Here is a 17,962-nt window from a genome sequence, read left to right on the forward strand (position 1 = left end):
GAGCTTGTCAGTTGGAATGGGGGTTGGGGCCTTGGTTCTGAGCCATAGTCTTACTTCAGGAGGGTTCAGAGAACCAATTAAATAAATCTTCCTGAAAGCTGCTCCTCACGTTTCCAAGTCACCTTCTAAAGAACTAATATGGCAGCATGGACACACTTTGTCATGGAATCATCAGAGACAGAAGAAGATGACTCGAACCTGTTGGGCTATCTGTCCATGGCAGAGATGCTATTTCATTCTTATTCAGCAAAACCGATGTTAATAAATAGTTTGTAGCACAGAAGGCTAATTAGCCTGATAGAGATGAAATGCCATGAGACTTAAATAGCATTTCCACTTCACTTGAAAATTCACAGATTCTTGAAGTTACTGGCTTCAAACTCTCAACCAAATTTTATTTGTGCTTCATCCTCTTACTCCTCCTGCAACCTGGTGTTTGTGATTCTGACTTCAGAATTTTTTATTTTGTGGTAGTTGTGGTTGATTTGATAGCACTAGGGGACTTACACAGCTTTAGATTGGGGAAGGGGGTAGCATTCAAGATATCTTCTCTTTTGTTGTTACTTTCACAGCCTGCCCATAATTCTTGAAATCTGGGTGGTAGCTTTGAAGCTTTGGCTTCAAATAATGGACTGGCTTGTATATTCCTTGGCATTTACTGTAGTAAATCCCTAAACTGAATCTCAGTTTATATTACTTAACTAATCATAACCTAGTAGCTGAAAACAAGAAAGTCTTTCTTTCATTAGCAAATAGCTCTTGGGGATGTGAAGTCTTTACAACTACTATTGACAACCATGGGTAAGTTTGTCTGAGCAACTGGACAGTTTATTTATTTTATTGATTTATGGCTAATATTTATATGGCAACTCATCTTACAAAATGTGACAATTCAAACTAAATGGGGATGCATAGTTTTTAGGCCTAAAATGCAAAACAGCACAGAATTTACTCAGATCCCCAGTGAGATACAATCTCCTTATTCATTACCTTATTATATCCAAAATATTCAGGACATTTTAAAAGGTCATGATTCGCAATGTTGTAATACAAGTTACACAAGGGGGGGAGGTTGGGCTGGAATGAATATAATGTAAATGTAATGATGTAATGTAAAATAGAGAAATGTTGTAATTCAGGGAGAAACTGAGTAAAGAATTTAGGAGATATGAAAGCCCAGAAGTAGGATTAGGATATTAAAGAAAAGAAAAAGAAAAAAAAGAAAGAAAGAAAGAAAGAAAGAAAGAAAAAGAGAAAAAGAAAAAGGAAGGAAGGAAGAGAAAAAGAAAGAAAGAAAAAGGAAGGAAGGGAGAGAGAGAAAGAAAGAAAAAGAAAGGAAGGAAGGAAGGAAGGAAGAAAAAGAGAAAGAAAGGAAGAGAAAGAAAGACAGAAAAAGGAAGGAAGGCAGGGAGAGAAAGAAAGAAAGAGAAAGAAAAAGAAAAAGAAAAAGAAAGAAAGAGAAAGAAAGGGAAAGAAAGGAAGAAGGAAGGAAGGAAGGAAGGAAGGAAGGAAGAAAGAAAAAGAAAAAGAGGGAGGGATGCAAGTTTGCAAAAATCACAGATGTGTCAATTTATAGATGTAGATAAACATTTACCTACTCAAAAAACAGGCCTATGTCTCTCCATAGTGAGGAGAATTCTCACCTGGTAATCTCCACTGATGGGCAACTCGGTTTTTGATCACTAACTGAACTTGGACTAGACAGGTCTATAGCTATTCAGACAGAGGATGCTCTTCTGACAATGCCTCAAAAAAAAACAACAAAAAAAACCCTAGCCTCTGGAAAGCAAGAAATATAGCTACCCTAAAGGCCCTTGTTCTTCACAGCTTTTTCTATCAGCCCCATTAATAGGTTGTAAATCTGGGGGAACAGAGTTTTAAAAGTCACGTAAGCATTACTGAAACCACATGTACTAATGAAAAGGAGGTGTGCAACATCTTTATTACAGAACTATACATTAATTTTATTGTAACATGTTTCTGTGCAGAAAGTAAGCCCACACTGGATAGGAATGTAACAGATAACCTTGGTGATGTCTTCTCTGTCCAAATGCTGTGATTTGCCAAAGTGCACCCAGTTGTAATAAATGGAATTTAATGCCATCCTCACTCCCAGCAAGGAATGTTTATGGTTATCGATCAGTATGCACTTGGAAAGTTATGTATAAAATCATTGTTTATTTAAAACTATTGTATAAATAAAAACTACCATGCCTCTGGGAAAGGTACATCAAAAGACAAGCATTTGTGAATTCTGTTTTTGGAAATATAAATCCTATGTACTTAATTAAAAATATTTCTATGTTGTGAGATACATGGATCCCCTAGCTTTTATGTATCCCCAAGCTCTTAGGCTTGTAAACATCTGCTTATTTGTACTTGCTTGAAAACTTGAAAGCCTGCTACATTTGCCACTGCAACCTAGCACCATGCCCTATCTGCGTGATTTAAAACTTCCCCTCCCTTCTTTAAAGAATGCAATTTAATATAGACTTGATTAAAATCTGTCCACCCCTTTCTGGCATCTAACAATCTTACTTAAAAAAGATAAATCAACGGTCCATAGGAATGTTTCTTGCAACAAAACTCCTGGAGAGTATTGCATTGTGAGAGGCAGAACAAGGAACAGGTTAAAATGAATCTCTTTGAAGTTCCTGACTTAGTCTACTTCCACATTAGTGGCCTAGAGTACTTTCATAGTGTCATCCAGCCATTAAAGATACAAAGCCTATTTTCAATGCTACTATTTTGGCATAACAGAGGATGCTATATTTAACTATGGAGGGAACAGGATTAAATTTGCTTAATTATATCACGATACATAGGAATTTGCACAGGGCATCCTGGTTCTAGAACAGTGATGGCAAACCTTTTAGAGACCGAGTGCCCAAAAACTGCCCCCGTCCCCGCTCCACCCCTGCTCCGCTCCGCTCCGCCCCCACCCCATCCCTCACCCCATCTGCCTGCAGGACCACTCACTGCCTCCAAGGCTCACCGCAGATCGCCCAGGCAGCCTAGCAGCGCTATGGCAGCCACGCTCTCTGCCCGCACCCTGCAGCATCAACTATGCATGATGGGGCATGAGGGCAGAGTCTTGTCTACACTGCCTGGCTGCCATGTCCTTGGCTGCGCTACTCCACGTGGGCCACGCTCGGGGGCGACTCTCCTTCAGGGGGGCTGCTGGTGAGGGGGTCGTGGGGGGAGGCGAGGCTGGGGTAATGGCATGTGTGCCCACAGAGAGGGCTCCAAGTGCTGCCTCTGGCACCCGTACCATAGGTTCGCCACCCCTGTTCTAGAAGATGAGCATCTGGTTTGGAAAATAGATTTTTAGGAGAATCAAATGCAAACAAGCAAAACTAAATAAGAAATGTCGGTGTTTTACCACCTCTCTGATGTTCTTTACTACTTGAGGAAGATTGACTTTAGTAGAACAATACCTCTTCTATAATCCACTTGAAAATCAAAATGGGCAGGGCTATTTAGTCCAAGCCACATTCTACCCTCCAGCAGTTGCATTCTGCTCCATTTCCTTTGTATACTCCTGATAGCAGAACCATGGACATTACTATTTACAGCGACCTGAATAATACAAAGCTTCAAGATGAAACATAGATAGGCAGAAGACAAGGAGAGGAAACTACTAACAAGAAGAGCAGCTTGTGGGAGGATGCTTTAGGAGTAAGATATTTCACTCAGGCTACTTTATAAAAAGACCTGTCAAAGCTCTTAGAAACCGACTAATGCAGAAGAAAGCTACTTAGGGAGCCTGTTGAAATGCATAGGAGACCATTAAATAGCATCTTATAAGTCCCTAATGGCAGTAAAATGAGGTAGATCTACATACTTTTTCATGGCAATATCTTGATTGTATGAAGGTAGTTGAAAAACTTCAGCTCTGCATTTTTTTTAACTTGAATGTATTTATGTCATCCATTTATTCCAATATATGCAATTTTGTCTACCATTTGTCCTGCGCTGTATATACCCTGTTTCACTAATAAATGCATTATGGTGCACCAATTCCTAATATAAGCATTTCTATAACAATTTCAGTTCTTATGCACTCAGTCCTTATTAATGTTGTTAGAAGTAGTGCAGAATAGATTTTACAACAATGAAACATAACACAAAAAAAGTTATTTCCTAATATGGCCTCAAATCTTCTTTCTCAATTACTTATACCTCACCTCTCTAAATGGGCCTTTCGGAGGTTTTTCAACTCATAGTATAGATTACAGTTCTGGTGCAGTTTCACAAATGGCTAGACCTTCATTCAGATGTGATCACTTTTAAATCCTTTTCTTAAAGGTTTGAAATGATGGTGCTTTGCACTGATGATGTTACCTAGCTTGGCTATTGAAATGTCTGCAAGAAAACAACCAAGGTCAGAGATCACCAAGGATCTCTCTGGTCTGAAATGAATAAAGATCACCATCACCCACCACATTGCTCCCCATGTTATGATACAATTCTTCAGAATACAAATATTTAGTCCGATGTGACTTAGTCGCTTTCCACTTCTCTAAGATTACCTTTCTCTCACGGCTGCTCTTCTCAATTCCACCACAAGAGGGAAGCACATGATATACGTTGCCTATGTTTTATGTGAGGGAAATCTGGCTACTTCTTCAGCCTGATTAAAAACAGCCGGAGGTGTCAGCTGATAACTCTCATGAGAGAAATTTTCCATAACTTTTCCATTCTAATTGAGGAAAAGCAGTACAAGCAATAAAAAGATAGCTACAGTTTATGACTTCGTGTAATTGACCTCCATTGCATTTATAACACCTGTGGATTCACTTGGTTCTCAAAGCTGTTTCACAAATGGGATGTATATCACTAGTCAACCAATTTCTTTTCCTTTAATCATTGGTGAGATCATTCACAAAATAATTGGCATTCTGAAAGTTAGAACAGCTTTATATTAGAAATTTGCTTATATCAGCTAAGGTTTCATTTCCAAACTCAGACTATACATGTGACATTCTCACCACTCAGAATTGCTCTGCGATGGAGATGGGAGTTCTCTAAATACGATATATAAATAAATGTTCTATGTCCTAGTACAGTGGACCCCATCCCCCGGGTTGTGGCCCACTACCGGGCCACAGCCCGTTCAGAACCAGGCTGTGCAAGTAGTGGGGGAGTGAGCCTGTACACGCAGCTCCACTTGAGTGAGAGGTGAACACATATGCCCACCGCTCGCAAAAATGGAGCTGTGCATGTGTGCGCACCTGCCACGTACACAAAACCATCCACTTTCCCCCCAACGCCAGGCTGCCAAGCCAGAAAGTTTGGGGCCACTGTCCTAGTAGACAATATGAGCCAGCAGTGTGCTGCAGCTGCCAAAAAAGCCAATGCAATAAAGTTTTAGTACCGTTTTATAAGGCCTTGGTAAGACCACATTTGGAACAGTGCATCTAGTTTTGGTCACTACGATATAAAAAAGATGCTGAGACTCTGGAAAGAGTGCAGAGAAGAGCAACAAAGATGATTAGGGGGCTGAAGGTTAAAGCACATGAAGAATGGTTGCAGGGATTTGGTATGTCTAATCTAGTGAAATCTCTAGATTAGAAGTGACATGATGGCAATGTTTCAGTGTTTGAGGGGCTGCCACAAAGAGGTCACCTTATTTTCCAAAGCACCAGAAGGCAAGAAAAGAAGCAACAGATGGAAACTAATCAAGGAGAGAAACAACCTAGAACGAAGGAGAAATTTCCTGAAAGTGAGAACAATCAACCAGTGGAATAACTTGCCTGGTATAGGGTCTCCTGTTTGAGCAGGGGTTGGATTAGAAGACCTGCAAGGTCTCTTCCAACTCTGATATTCTATGTTCTATGTTGTAAATTAAAAAAAATCATATTATGATTCATGGTTGATCTGTTCCATTTGTATGTCTCTCCCCCCTCCCCCTGTGCAATTGACACCTACGTACCCACTGATTTGTGTCACAGGAGTGGTATAATTAAGGAAATGACATGTCAATCAGCGTATAAGTAATATAGTTGTTATACTATAAATGTGCCAAATTCAAAGTATTGCATCTTCCTATAATGAAGAAAATATGGATTAATGTCATTTTCTGATTTGATCTTAAATAGAATGTCAGCCTTTCAAGAGAGAAGGTTCTCCTGAAGAATTAAGAAAAAATATACTTAACCAGAGCAAAGTATCTTGTTTTCTACAAAGAGATGTCTCCAAGAAATCGGGGAAAAAAGTATGTTGATAGTCTGCAGAGTATTATTACTTCTGACTCTAGAGTTAGTATATAAGAATCCCAGTAACCACTAACAGCCTTGCCTTCCAAACATTTGCCTAAAGTCCTCTTCAAACATTGTCACAATTTGTGGTAGAGAAATCCATTAATCAAATCCTGTGTGAACTTTGGGGGGGGGGGGAGAGGTTGTATCTGTTGACAATTGTTAAGTTTCCATTTTCTCCTCAGCTTATAAACCTCAATCAAGTGCCTCTGTGTATATCTTCCACATATGAAGGATACCCCCCATTCCCCTGCTGAGGCAATGTGGCTCCCAGATTATGGAATTAGCTTCACGAGCAGGTGCATTTGCCTTCTGCTTTCCCAGTATTTAAGATGTTAAAAATACATCTTTTCATCAAACTTTTAGTTGTTAATAATTTTAATGACCGCTTTTCATTGTATTAATTCTGCTTCACTGTATTTTTAATTTCTGTAAGCCACTTTGAATATTGGAAATTTGGGCATAAATTCACATTTCACCAATCAGTCAATAAATATGCTGTTGCAGCATTAGTGGCTACACCAGCAAAATATATCCTGCCCTGCCTGCTTAGACCAGGAAGGGAGGGGGGAAACATTCCAAGTTCCTAGTAAAACCCAACAATGAGGAACAGTATTAATGGCTATCCTGACATGCTTTGTAAGAAAGGAAACAATGAACTAAGGATGTGGAATGCAAGCCTCTAGCACAGTGGTTCTCAACCTGTGGGTCGGGACCCCATTTGGGGTCGATTGACCATTTCATGGGGGTCGCCAAGCAAGGCTGTCCGCCATTTTTTTCCCCTTTTCCGGCGGGTGCCTTACCTCCCTTGGGCTGGGCCAGCTGGTGGTCGGCCTGCTCCGTCTCTGCCGCTTGCCAGCTACGCCTCGGCCGGCGCAGGGGGCAGAACCACNCATGCGCGGCGCTCCCGGGCAGGGAAAGTCCTCGACTTACGACCGGTTGGGTAGTCCTCGACTTACGACCGGTTTAGTCCTCGACTTACGACCGGTTTAGTCCTCGACTTACGACCGGTTTAGTCCTCAACTTACGACCCGTTGGGGGTCGCGGCATTAAAAAGGTTGAGAACCACTGCTCTAGCATACTGTATATCCCTCTATTCAAATTGTGAGTTTGAGGCTACTATCTCCAAGATGGATACTACTACAACTTCCATCATTTTCAATTTCCCAGAAGGATACCAAGTTGGCGAAGGCTGCTTTGCAATGATCTGACAGTGTACCTTCTCTATACGGATGTTCTTCAAGTTCCATTAAAAGAGGTGAGAGTTCTATCAAATTCTATCACACACCCCTTAGCTGTTATAAATCCAATATAGAACTTCTCTGTTAGCTTTTTCCTTTAATTGCAAAACAAACTACAAAATAAACACAGAATTGGCTCTTCCAATTCTTAGTCTAATGAAACAGTATGAGCAAGATGAAATAAAACCATATAATAATACCTTTTTCTAGCTGCTGATCATTGATATACAGTATATATGTATGTATGTATGTATGTATGTATGTATGTATGTATGTATGTTAATAATAATACTAAAAACGTGATCCCTGGGTACATCCATGCCAATAAATAAATAAAAAAAAGTGAACACCAGGGTAAAATAATTAAACTATAAAAGTTTAATACCAATTAAACAACCGCCAAGCTTTCGTCAGCTTCCACTGCTGACATCATCAGGGCTTAAGAAGCCAGTCCATGGGAGAGTCTTTTATAGGTTAAGTAGAGCCTGCACACGGCCCCTGGACCTCGTCACTGGCCCTGACTGCATAGGCATATGTATGTATGTATGTATGTATGTATGTATGTATGTATGTATGTATGTATGTATATATGTGTATCTGAAAAGGGTGAATGTGATAAACAAAAGGTATTTAAAGCAGATTAGTAGCATATTAATATATTAACATATTACAGTGCTCATACAGATGTATTACTTGGTTTAAGCTTGCCACAGGTCACGTGTATCTGTCTTGCATCCTGTTGGATTTATTAAGAGGAATAACATAAGTGAAGGTTGCCTGTTGATGATGATACACTGGTCCCAGTTTCTAGCCTTGGGCTCCCTCTCCTCTTCCAGCAACTCCATTAAATCATTGGGTGGGTCATTTAATGGCTCCAGAAGCCCGTTCTTTGCCTGCTGTGCTCTGTTTAGACTAGCATGTTAATCAATTCCTAGCAAACAGGACCAAGTTAATGGGCTCTTCCTCATGGCTCATTTAAAGTATTATTCACCCAGCAGAAAATTATATCAGCAGCATAAGAACTGCTGTCTCTGGAGTTAATCCTTACTTTGCTCTAGGCTTGTCACTGGCAAAAGGTGGTGTCTTCATTTATTGCAGGCAGGACGTGTTAAAGGGCTGGCAGATTCTCCTGTTTCCCTTCCCTCTTACTAAATTTCACTTGCAGGTGGGGAAAAAAAATCTATCAAATGCTATCCTCAGCATGGGATGAGGTTGCAGATTGACAGATGGCTAGACCGGTGGGTTTAGCCATCCATCAAAATTCAAACCAGACTGGTGACAAGTGACCCAGAGACCTGTATGGAAAGGAATCATTTTGTTACACAATGGCAATGTGCATCCTTTGTCTGTCTGAGCCTGTTATCTGGGTTACTTATGTAGACAGGTTTGTCACTATTTCAGGGTATTAAAGTCATGTTCAAAAGTAGTGGGGTCTGGGCAGAGGAAAGGGTAGGGACGTCTTGCACTGTTTCACCCAACATTCCCATGTACTTTTCCTCTGCTAAATCAATAAACGTTTAAACCAAATGCCAAACCCTTGGCAATTGATCAATGATGGTGGTGGGGGTGTTGCAACAGTGAAGCAAGAGAGAAAGTAAGTTTGTACATCCACACCCAGTTGATCCTCTTGAAGAGAGTTTTTTGAACCTATGCTGAAAAGAATAGCTAACAACTACATAGGGGTGGGCATGTGTTTAAATATAATCTCTTCATGCCAGAATTGCAAGTTGTGTTTATGGAAGCATGAACTGGTAGGAAAAGAACAATCTCTCCCATACCCTCTTATTTCACTATTCAGCCCCCCAGTACTACAGCTGATCAATTACTATTTTGGCTGGTTTATTGAGGGGATCACATCACTGTGCCCAAATAGAATAGCCAGTGAGCTGTACATGTTTCTTTCATACATACATACATATATACATACACACATATTAGATGTTTAGTGTTGGATTTTAATTCCCCCCCCCCGTGGATTCTTTAATTTTGGAGTTTTTTTCTTTTTCTGTTTAGTGTTTTTTGCAGTGTATTCTTTATGATGTTTTATTGTTTGTTTCATTGTTTACCTTTTGTATTTTTGAATTCTGTTTACTTTTTGCAATCCTGCTACAAAATGTAACAATATGAAGGAGGAAAAAAAAATAGACTGGTCAACGAAGTGCAACAGAGTGGCCCACAGTAAAGTGCCAAAGCTGTTGCCTGCTTAAGAGGGGAACACTCTTTTAGCAATACAGAAGCTGAGGAATAATAAGTTAAGGCTGCCTCAGATGAAACAAGGACAGAACAGAAAAGTAGATGGGGGGAGTGGACATCTGTGCCATAGTTAGTACAATGGGGAGAGGTTCGACGAGGAGATGAAAAAGTCAAGGAATAAAGATGCTACAGTGGAAATAGGGGAAAGAGTCAGATATTCAAAGATGAATCTATAGCTGACACAATACATACAGTTTATGCAGTTCTTTTCATGGGGAGAATGCACAGCTAGTATTTAAACCAGTTGGACAACCTTTTCAGGTCCATGTCAATGTTGTGCTAGCTTGTGTAACGACCAACCCATGCAAGGTTGTTTCAAGTGTTGTTGGAAGGCTACATGTCTCAAGATTTTGGCAAGCTCATTGTAAGTTTCTCTGACAAGTCTTGCATGAATTGCACAATTTCATAAGATTTGATATGAGCTCACTGAAATCTCAAGATTTGGTGATCTTGAAACATTCCGGCCTTTCCTTTGCATGTTGAAAATACACCATGTTTAATTTGGGGGTACCATTTGAGGTGGTGTGGACATAGTTGGAGGAAAGGAGATAAAGGCACACAGAGTCCTTTCCTTCTCCAAATCATGCATTAATAGATACTGTAAAATCGGGGGGAAACTATCAACACTTACCATCAACATCTCACTAGTAAGGGAATTTACAAGGTCTGAGACAGATGAACGGGGCTCTGTTTTGTGATCAGTCTCCTCATGCTGGGTCTGACCTAGCACTGGTGTTGTGTTGACAACTTTCCCTCCAGAGGGTAATCTGTGGGAGAGAAGAGAAACCTTTACATATATTTGAATATATAAAAACCTCAATATTTGTAATAGGGAGAAAGAATGTATATTATGGTAGATCCATTCAACAGTAGAAAAGTCACAAAAATGATGCAGTATTACCATTTAAACATCTGATATATAGTTTTGAATTTATCATTTATGATCCCTGTCATTTGTGGCCCATCTTTTTTCTGATATATGGTATTGCTAGGTTTTTCCTGGTAATGATTAATAATGAGGAGGATGATAAAAACAACATACTGTATTCAGATTTCTATTCTGCTTTTTCTCCAGGAGCTCAAAGTAGCTTATATGGAGATCCCTTCAATTGATCACCATTCCAAAAACGCTTTTCAGATTTTAGGCTGAAGGAAAGTGCTGGCTCAAAGTCATCTTGTGACGTTTCCTGGTGAACTTGAATCTGGATTTCTTTGATGCTAGTCCAGCACTTTAACCACTATTGGCTGAGCCAGATCATGAATGCTGGTTCGATTTGCTGTGGAGCTTGCTGCCAATTCCCTTCCTACCTCACAGGCCATTAACCTTCTCCAAACACAAACATTCCCTCTGTCAAAGAGAGAAGTGCTTTTGTTTACTTTCCTTGACAGGCAATTTCTGAGATGACGTACAGCCAGATGGTTTCTCAGCCAGTGTACTCAGACCACTTAGGAAACCTGAGTGCTGGGTGACAAAGGGATGTCTTCCAGGGCCTTAGAAAAGGAACAGAGTCAAAAAGCTAGGATAGATTGTCTATGACAGATCATATCTCTAGTTCAAAACATGACACAACCTGAGTTAAACCACTCTACTCTGGCTTACTTTTTGCCAGATGAATCAAGCTGTTGCAGTATTACCTTATTATCCACTGATTATGCCCCACTGAGCTGTATCAATGAAAGCATATGTAGGTACTGCCTTCCAGCTTACTTCTATTGAAGCAGAGAGGGAAATTGCTAACCAAAAGTTTCTTGGCAAACCCTGGCTTCCTTTGTGTCTCCACAACAGCATAGCTATGGACTCTAAGTCGAGCTGAGACGTAATATCTATGGTACAGATAAAAGCTTATTTCACCTGTTAATAAAACATTCAATATGGATCTTCATATAACATGACTTATTCCCAGTGCTTTTTTTCTAAAAAAAAAAAAAAAGGTGCCGGAACTCATACACGTCATACAACCCATCTTGCCTACCCTACAAGGTTCCATCCCAAAAAGGTGCCGGAACTCCATTCTGGGCGTTCTATGAGAAAAAAAGCCCTGCTTATTCCACATGTCCAGCACACCTAGTCTGAATTATAGATTCACCAAAGCATATTAAAAAGCTAGCCTCCTTCAGCTTCCTACCAGGGGATTCAAACATGAAGTAGGTTTCTCATTGGCTTTTGTTTTAATCAGTGGTCATCTCCTTCTGACAAGCTTAGCAAACTTAAAAGAATCTAACGTTTTCAGTTAGTCAGGATGGGGTGTTATTACCTCTGGCATAAGGAAGTTTGGATTTTAGGATAGAGAAGTGAGATAGGAAAAAAAGAGAGGAACTGGTGAGCATTAGTATGTGAAAAGGGCATCTATAGAGGGAGAAATATAAATATCCTATTGTCTGAAAAACTATTTGGGACAATGGATGCAGAATGAGAGAGCTGGTTACAATTTCCAGAGGCCGGACATTTAACAAAGACATATCGAGATCCACACAATGATATACAAAGACATAGAAGAGAATTTATGCAACCCCTTTTGGGACAAGTTGAAGAACAAATGCAGTATTTAGTGCCCAGTTAAATAAATAATATTCATCTCGAGTTTAAATACATTATATGTTTAAAGATAGAAAGCTAGAAAACCTGCTCTCTTCAAGATCCATTCCAATTTTTTTGAGTGTGAGGAAAATACTAAACACTGAACAAATCTAGGGTAGAAGTCCTTTGTTTGAAGTGTTAAATTTTCATTTGGAGGGACCTGCAGTATGTGTTTCTTGGCCAGAAACCTGCTCTTTCGAGGCCCCTTGTGTGAGTTTTAGGGAAGAGTTTTATATTTTTAAAATATTTATAGCACTCCCATAATCCACAGTTATTACTGGGTATCGTTTGTGATGCTCTATATGTTTCCTCAGAGACAAGGAAAGTGCATTGCCGAATGGTAGTATTTCTTTTTCACTAGCCCCCACAATGGGAAGGAACAAAATGTTAAAGAAATACCCTTGTGTTGGTTGCCATAAGTACAGCAAGTCTGTTCTTATAGTTGGGCCCTGAATGTTAACCAAGGCATAAAAGCTCAGCCATCATAAAGCCTAGTGACTGGTGCTGGGGGGAACTAGGAATGCCACTTTCAATTTCTGAAGTCACAGTTGATAATTAAAAACATCAGAAAGAGAGTTTTGAAAAGCAATGGCCTTTATTAATCTAACATGTGACAATAAATATAGCTAGCAAGAAATAACTACCCCCAGGGCTGGATGTGCTCAAGAAATGGCCTGGGGCGGGGTGGGGGGGAGGGTAGGTATTGTCTGTGCCTGACATCCATTCAGGGCAAAATTCTTAAAAAATCATCAGAATATATGAATGCCTTAAGGATGATGGGATTATTTTTCCATTTAAGCCAATTGCATTTGCTCTGATGTGATGCAATGTCCGGTGGTCTCAGGCAGAGCCGTTCCCACCACTTGCTACTGGGGCCTTCCAATATAGAAGCCATGCATGGAAAAATAACTCTATTCCTGAGCTGCAGTCCTAGTTGTAAGAATACATGCTGGGGGCTCTTCCTGCATGTTATGCAAGGAGCTCCAAAAAGAGCCGGTCTCTCAATGCAGAGAAGGGCTTGTAGAGCAGTAAGCCTGAAGCTGATTATTTTCAACCGCAACACCAGGTTTAAATCTTGTCAGAAGAAGAGACTCACTGAAGTTGTCAATAAAATACATAAGAAGAACTGAAGAAACATATATAGACAAAACGTTCGGTGACAGACAAATAATATCAGACAGATGCTAAGGGAGAAAACCATGATGAGATAGGAATCTCTTTCGATGTAATACAAAGTGTCAGATGCACCAATGAACTGTTGCAATGGCTTATCACATGCACATCTGTAGGTATCCAAACATGCAGACATCTCTCTCACACACTCATCCTTACAGAATCAAAAATGCTGCTATCAAGAAACAGAGTAAGAAACAAATAACGTACAGGGGCAGGTTCAAGCTTGTTAGACATACGCAGGACAGATCAAGCCATAGGAAATTTCAGATAGAAAGGTTATACTCTGAGACAGACTGGACACATGCAAAGAACTAGACATGCTGCCGGTGTATACCTGGAATAGAGACTAGCACATGCACACACAGATAAAAGAGACTGAAACAGCTGAAGAAGAAGAAGAAAAAAGGTTAAAAATAAGTGTGTGTACGGGTGTGTGTAATAGAGAGAAAGTGTAAGCATATGTGGGAGATCAGTTGTCAGAAGTTATGACAAATCCAAAGTTTATTTTTGCAACCACACTATACTGAATCAGCTGCAAAGCTGTCTGGGAGTTCATGAGTGCTGCAGAGTCACAAGAAAAGCAAAGAGACACAAAAAGACTAAAAAGGAAGAAGGTCTTCTATTGCAGGATCTGCATGGTGCCTCCTGACAGAACAGAAATAGGGTGAAAGAAATGGGTAAGACAAACACACACACACACACACAAACATTAGTAAGGGAGAAACAGCACACCCACAGGACAAGGCACTGGATCGGAGTTGCCAAAGCTGAGAATGAAGGAAAGATCAGGCGGCAGCAGTAGAAAGACTAGAAAGAAAAAGAGAAGGTGCCAGAAGAAGATATTATAGAGGGTGGGGGGGAGAGACACAGGGCATGAGAAACTCATAGGCTCACTGCAAACAAGATCAGTGGAGAGAGGCCTAAGTCAGATGTGGCTGGAGTGCAACCAGAACCCTCCCAGCAGGCACCCCCAGGACTGCATCACAAGGCTTGTTGCAACCACTGGGCAAGGTCAGCATTCCAAGGGCCAAGCAGACAGAGAAGAGGAAGGGATGCAAGGCACAAACGTGAAGGGAGGTGTGGGAGAAGGAGCACAGAGGAGTGAAAGCAGCATGGCGTGTGTAGGGTAGAAAAGAACAAACTGAACACAGCTGGAAAGTGAACAAGTAGAGACATGTTTCTACGAAACAGGCAGGAAAGAGAACAGAGGGCTTGAAACCAGCATCCCATTCCAATGTTATCCTGGCTGGTAATATTTGTCCAATCCACAAGCCCCACGAGGGCTCCATTGCAGAAGGCTGCAATTTTCTGGGCCAATTACATCAGTCTCTTCTACACATCAGTATCTAGAGGGAAGGGGAACGAATGATGTGATTAGCATGGCCTAATTTTGATCACTGCTGAGGGTATTCTCAGGAAGATGTAGGCCGAGTAACATTTGGCCAGCAGGTTTACTGCATATATTAGTTATGAAAAGATCTCACAGGAAACCAAGGTCAAAGAAAATGATTTTTGATTCGGATAAGTCAGGGGTCTTCAAACTTGGCAACTTTAAGACTTGTGGACTTCAACTCCCAGAATTCCTCAGCCAGGTGAGGAATTCTGGGAGTTGAAGTCCACAAGTTTTAAAGTTGCCAGGTTTGAAGACCCCTGAGATAAATGATTGTACGAAATTTGCTTCCCGTTGTATGGGATTTGCTTCAAATATCTGAAGCCCTTTAAGATGTCAGGGCATGGCTTCTAATCTTCTTTTAAACCAAAGTTACAAGATCTCTGCATCTTTGGTTTAGCCGGCCCATACCCTGCTTGTCCTGACCTATTCCAAAATTTCCAAAAGGAAATGTTTGCTTTGCTAACATCTACATAAAATCTGACAATGTGAATATTTTCCAGATGAAACTAAAAACACTAGCTTTACTTTTTTTAAAATATAGATCATGCAAGATCCTACCAAGGCATATCTAGGGCACTTTTATGAAAAATCTACTGTACCTGCCTGATATTAGGTATTCCTGTTCCTGCTAAAGATGAATTCACATGAAATACAAAGTGTAAACACTGGAATACAGTGAAGCAGCTATATTAGTGGAATATATCTAAACATTTGATCCATAATTATGGCAAGATAGATTTATTTACTTATGAGCCATCTGTAGCCCAGTTTTCAAATTACACAATGATACAGAAATTACTAAATGGGTTTAGATCTGAGCTGGTACTTTGCATTGTGGTTTTTTTTAAAAAAAATTGCTTTATTATATAGTCTTTTACTGATTTTTTTTACTGTTATTGAATGTTTGCTTAAATAATGGTAACAAATAATTAAATGGGTGCATGCTGAAGCTATTGTAGGTTATTTCATAAATAAAAATTTGAGTTTTAAAAAATGAATAAATATTAAAATATGAACTTACAGAGATACTTGACTGATTACACTGTGAATAGAAGGGCCTTCTTTTCCTAAAGGAAAACTGCCCTTCTTAAGTTGCTATTTGTCTAAGAGGCAAGCTGTTATGAACATCAGTGTCAGCTTCCCTTCAACTTGTAGAAAGGAAGACGTTTCATCAAAGAATAAAGGTTGGGGAGGATGGTGTCTTCTCCCCACTGTCCTGATCAGATTAGGGCCCCTTGCAATGGCTTTCTTTTTTGCTTTGTTTTATAAATACAAACAACAACAACACAAATATGATTTGTGAATGAATGCAGGCCCGAGGTTCCACAATTAAGTAAATTATTAAGACTTCTAAACTTAGAATGTCTCACACAAGCCGATGTTATAAAACTGGAACTGGTCTTCATAACCACTTCTAGAAAGATATCTTTTATTGGCTATTGTTTATTAACTGCCCAACAAAGGATACTTTTACTAAGTTAAGCTTATCAAATAGAGATGCCATGAGCCAATACAGGGTATTTTCTCTCCTGGAGCACTGCAATGACTTGAGAGATTGTTCACCTACTACTACTTAAATTATACATTGAAAAAACCATGTGAAGCATGCACCTGGACCATCAAATGGGAAGTGGGAAAAGATTTAGTGAAACAGTGCCTCAACAGGGTTAAAAATAACTGGTAGGTGAGAAATGATGCCAATAAATTAATTCACTGATTTTGTGAAATCTGCTCCTTCATACCATTTCACACTCATGTGAAAACTATTGAGGGCTTTATAAAATTTATAAAACAAAGCTAGGCAGTTCTTCTTCTAGAACTCCCGATTATTTAGCTCTTTCAATGAGTTAAACAACTATACCTTAGTAAATCTCTTTAGCCTACTGAGTGGAAGGTAGGGAAGAGGAAAAACAAGGAATCATAGCTTATCATGGAATACTGTAGCAATATGTTTACTACTAGGTAGTTTATTTTAAGTCATCCAAGAGCCAAATACAAGGGCATTCTAACTATGGCAATGTTGTATAAATAATCTCAATTTGGGGCTAGAATTTATCTGATGGGCTTCATTACAATGGTAATTCATTATGAAGATGGCTTAAGTTCCTCTGTAGTTTACTTCAGCAAGACTATCTTTTTTTAAAAAAACAACATTTTGTTTGCCACATTGCAAACAATATACTTTAGTTGTGCAGGTTACTGAGAATAATTCTCCACCAAGAATTCTCAGCATTATGGCTGAGGAAAACTTCGTATCCCCTTAAAAATCTAGGTTCATTTTCAAGAAATCTCGTTCTGATGATAAGAGGTCATGGCTGTTGAGAGGCAATACATATCAGCTTATCTTTTTATTCTTCAAACCTATAGTTCTTTTCAGACATTTATAGCATTTGAATATTATGCCTTCTCCAATTTTATAACAAACCTGCTGACCTTGAACTAATTTTATGAGGTAAAATTAACTCACATCCTTTTTAGTTAAATCTTTGTAAGTAATAGACAAAAAAATACTATCCCAGTTATTCTTATAAATATATCTGGACGCAATTCCCAGAGCATTCAGTAGAAATTTAGTCCTCAGACAAGGATACACAGAATTCCACTTTACTTCTGAATTTACATTTAATCATCATATGAAACGGATTTGTCTCAAGCCTGGTCTTAAACCTGGGAAATGATATTTTCTTTTCTTCTTCAGTTTGTGTGTGTGTGTCTATGCGCGTGCGCACACGCTAGTGAGAGATAGAGAGACAAATGCTGGTAGTGGGACATATACTCCGTGTTCATATATTTTCAGGGATACAAGTAAAAGGACTATATGAAATTGGAGAAATGTACTACGATTGATATGAGTTAAGTACATAGTATACATTTTGGAAAATATTAGCCATGAGATTCCAGTGACTTTCCTAGAGAAACTCAGCAACCAGCAGGGGAACAAGAATGCCAGCAGGATGGTCTTAGAGTGGCTTAGATATTCATTTCCATTTCCAGAACCAGCTTTCCATTTTTTTCGTTGGGCTAGGATGGAAGGCTTTCTTTCCTCTTGCTGGTTCTTGCG

The 17,962-nt window shown here is 39.6% G+C and overlaps 1 protein-coding gene across 1 annotated transcript in view; it reads right to left on the reverse strand.

Moving 5' to 3' along the window:
• Window positions 1–17,962, reverse strand: part of SYT7 (synaptotagmin 7) — a 113,073-nt gene that overhangs the window by 23,359 nt on the left and 71,752 nt on the right. The window contains exon 8 of the mRNA XM_015816466.1: window positions 10,386–10,521. Coding sequence (XP_015671952.1) covers window positions 10,386–10,521 — 136 coding nt within the window. The remainder of the gene's footprint in view (window positions 1–10,385; window positions 10,522–17,962) is intronic.

Source organism: Protobothrops mucrosquamatus, unplaced genomic scaffold (assembly GCF_001527695.2).
Source record: "Protobothrops mucrosquamatus isolate PMUCROS unplaced genomic scaffold, P.Mucros_1.0 scaffold_115, whole genome shotgun sequence".
Taxonomy (NCBI): Eukaryota; Metazoa; Chordata; class Lepidosauria; order Squamata; family Viperidae; genus Protobothrops; species Protobothrops mucrosquamatus.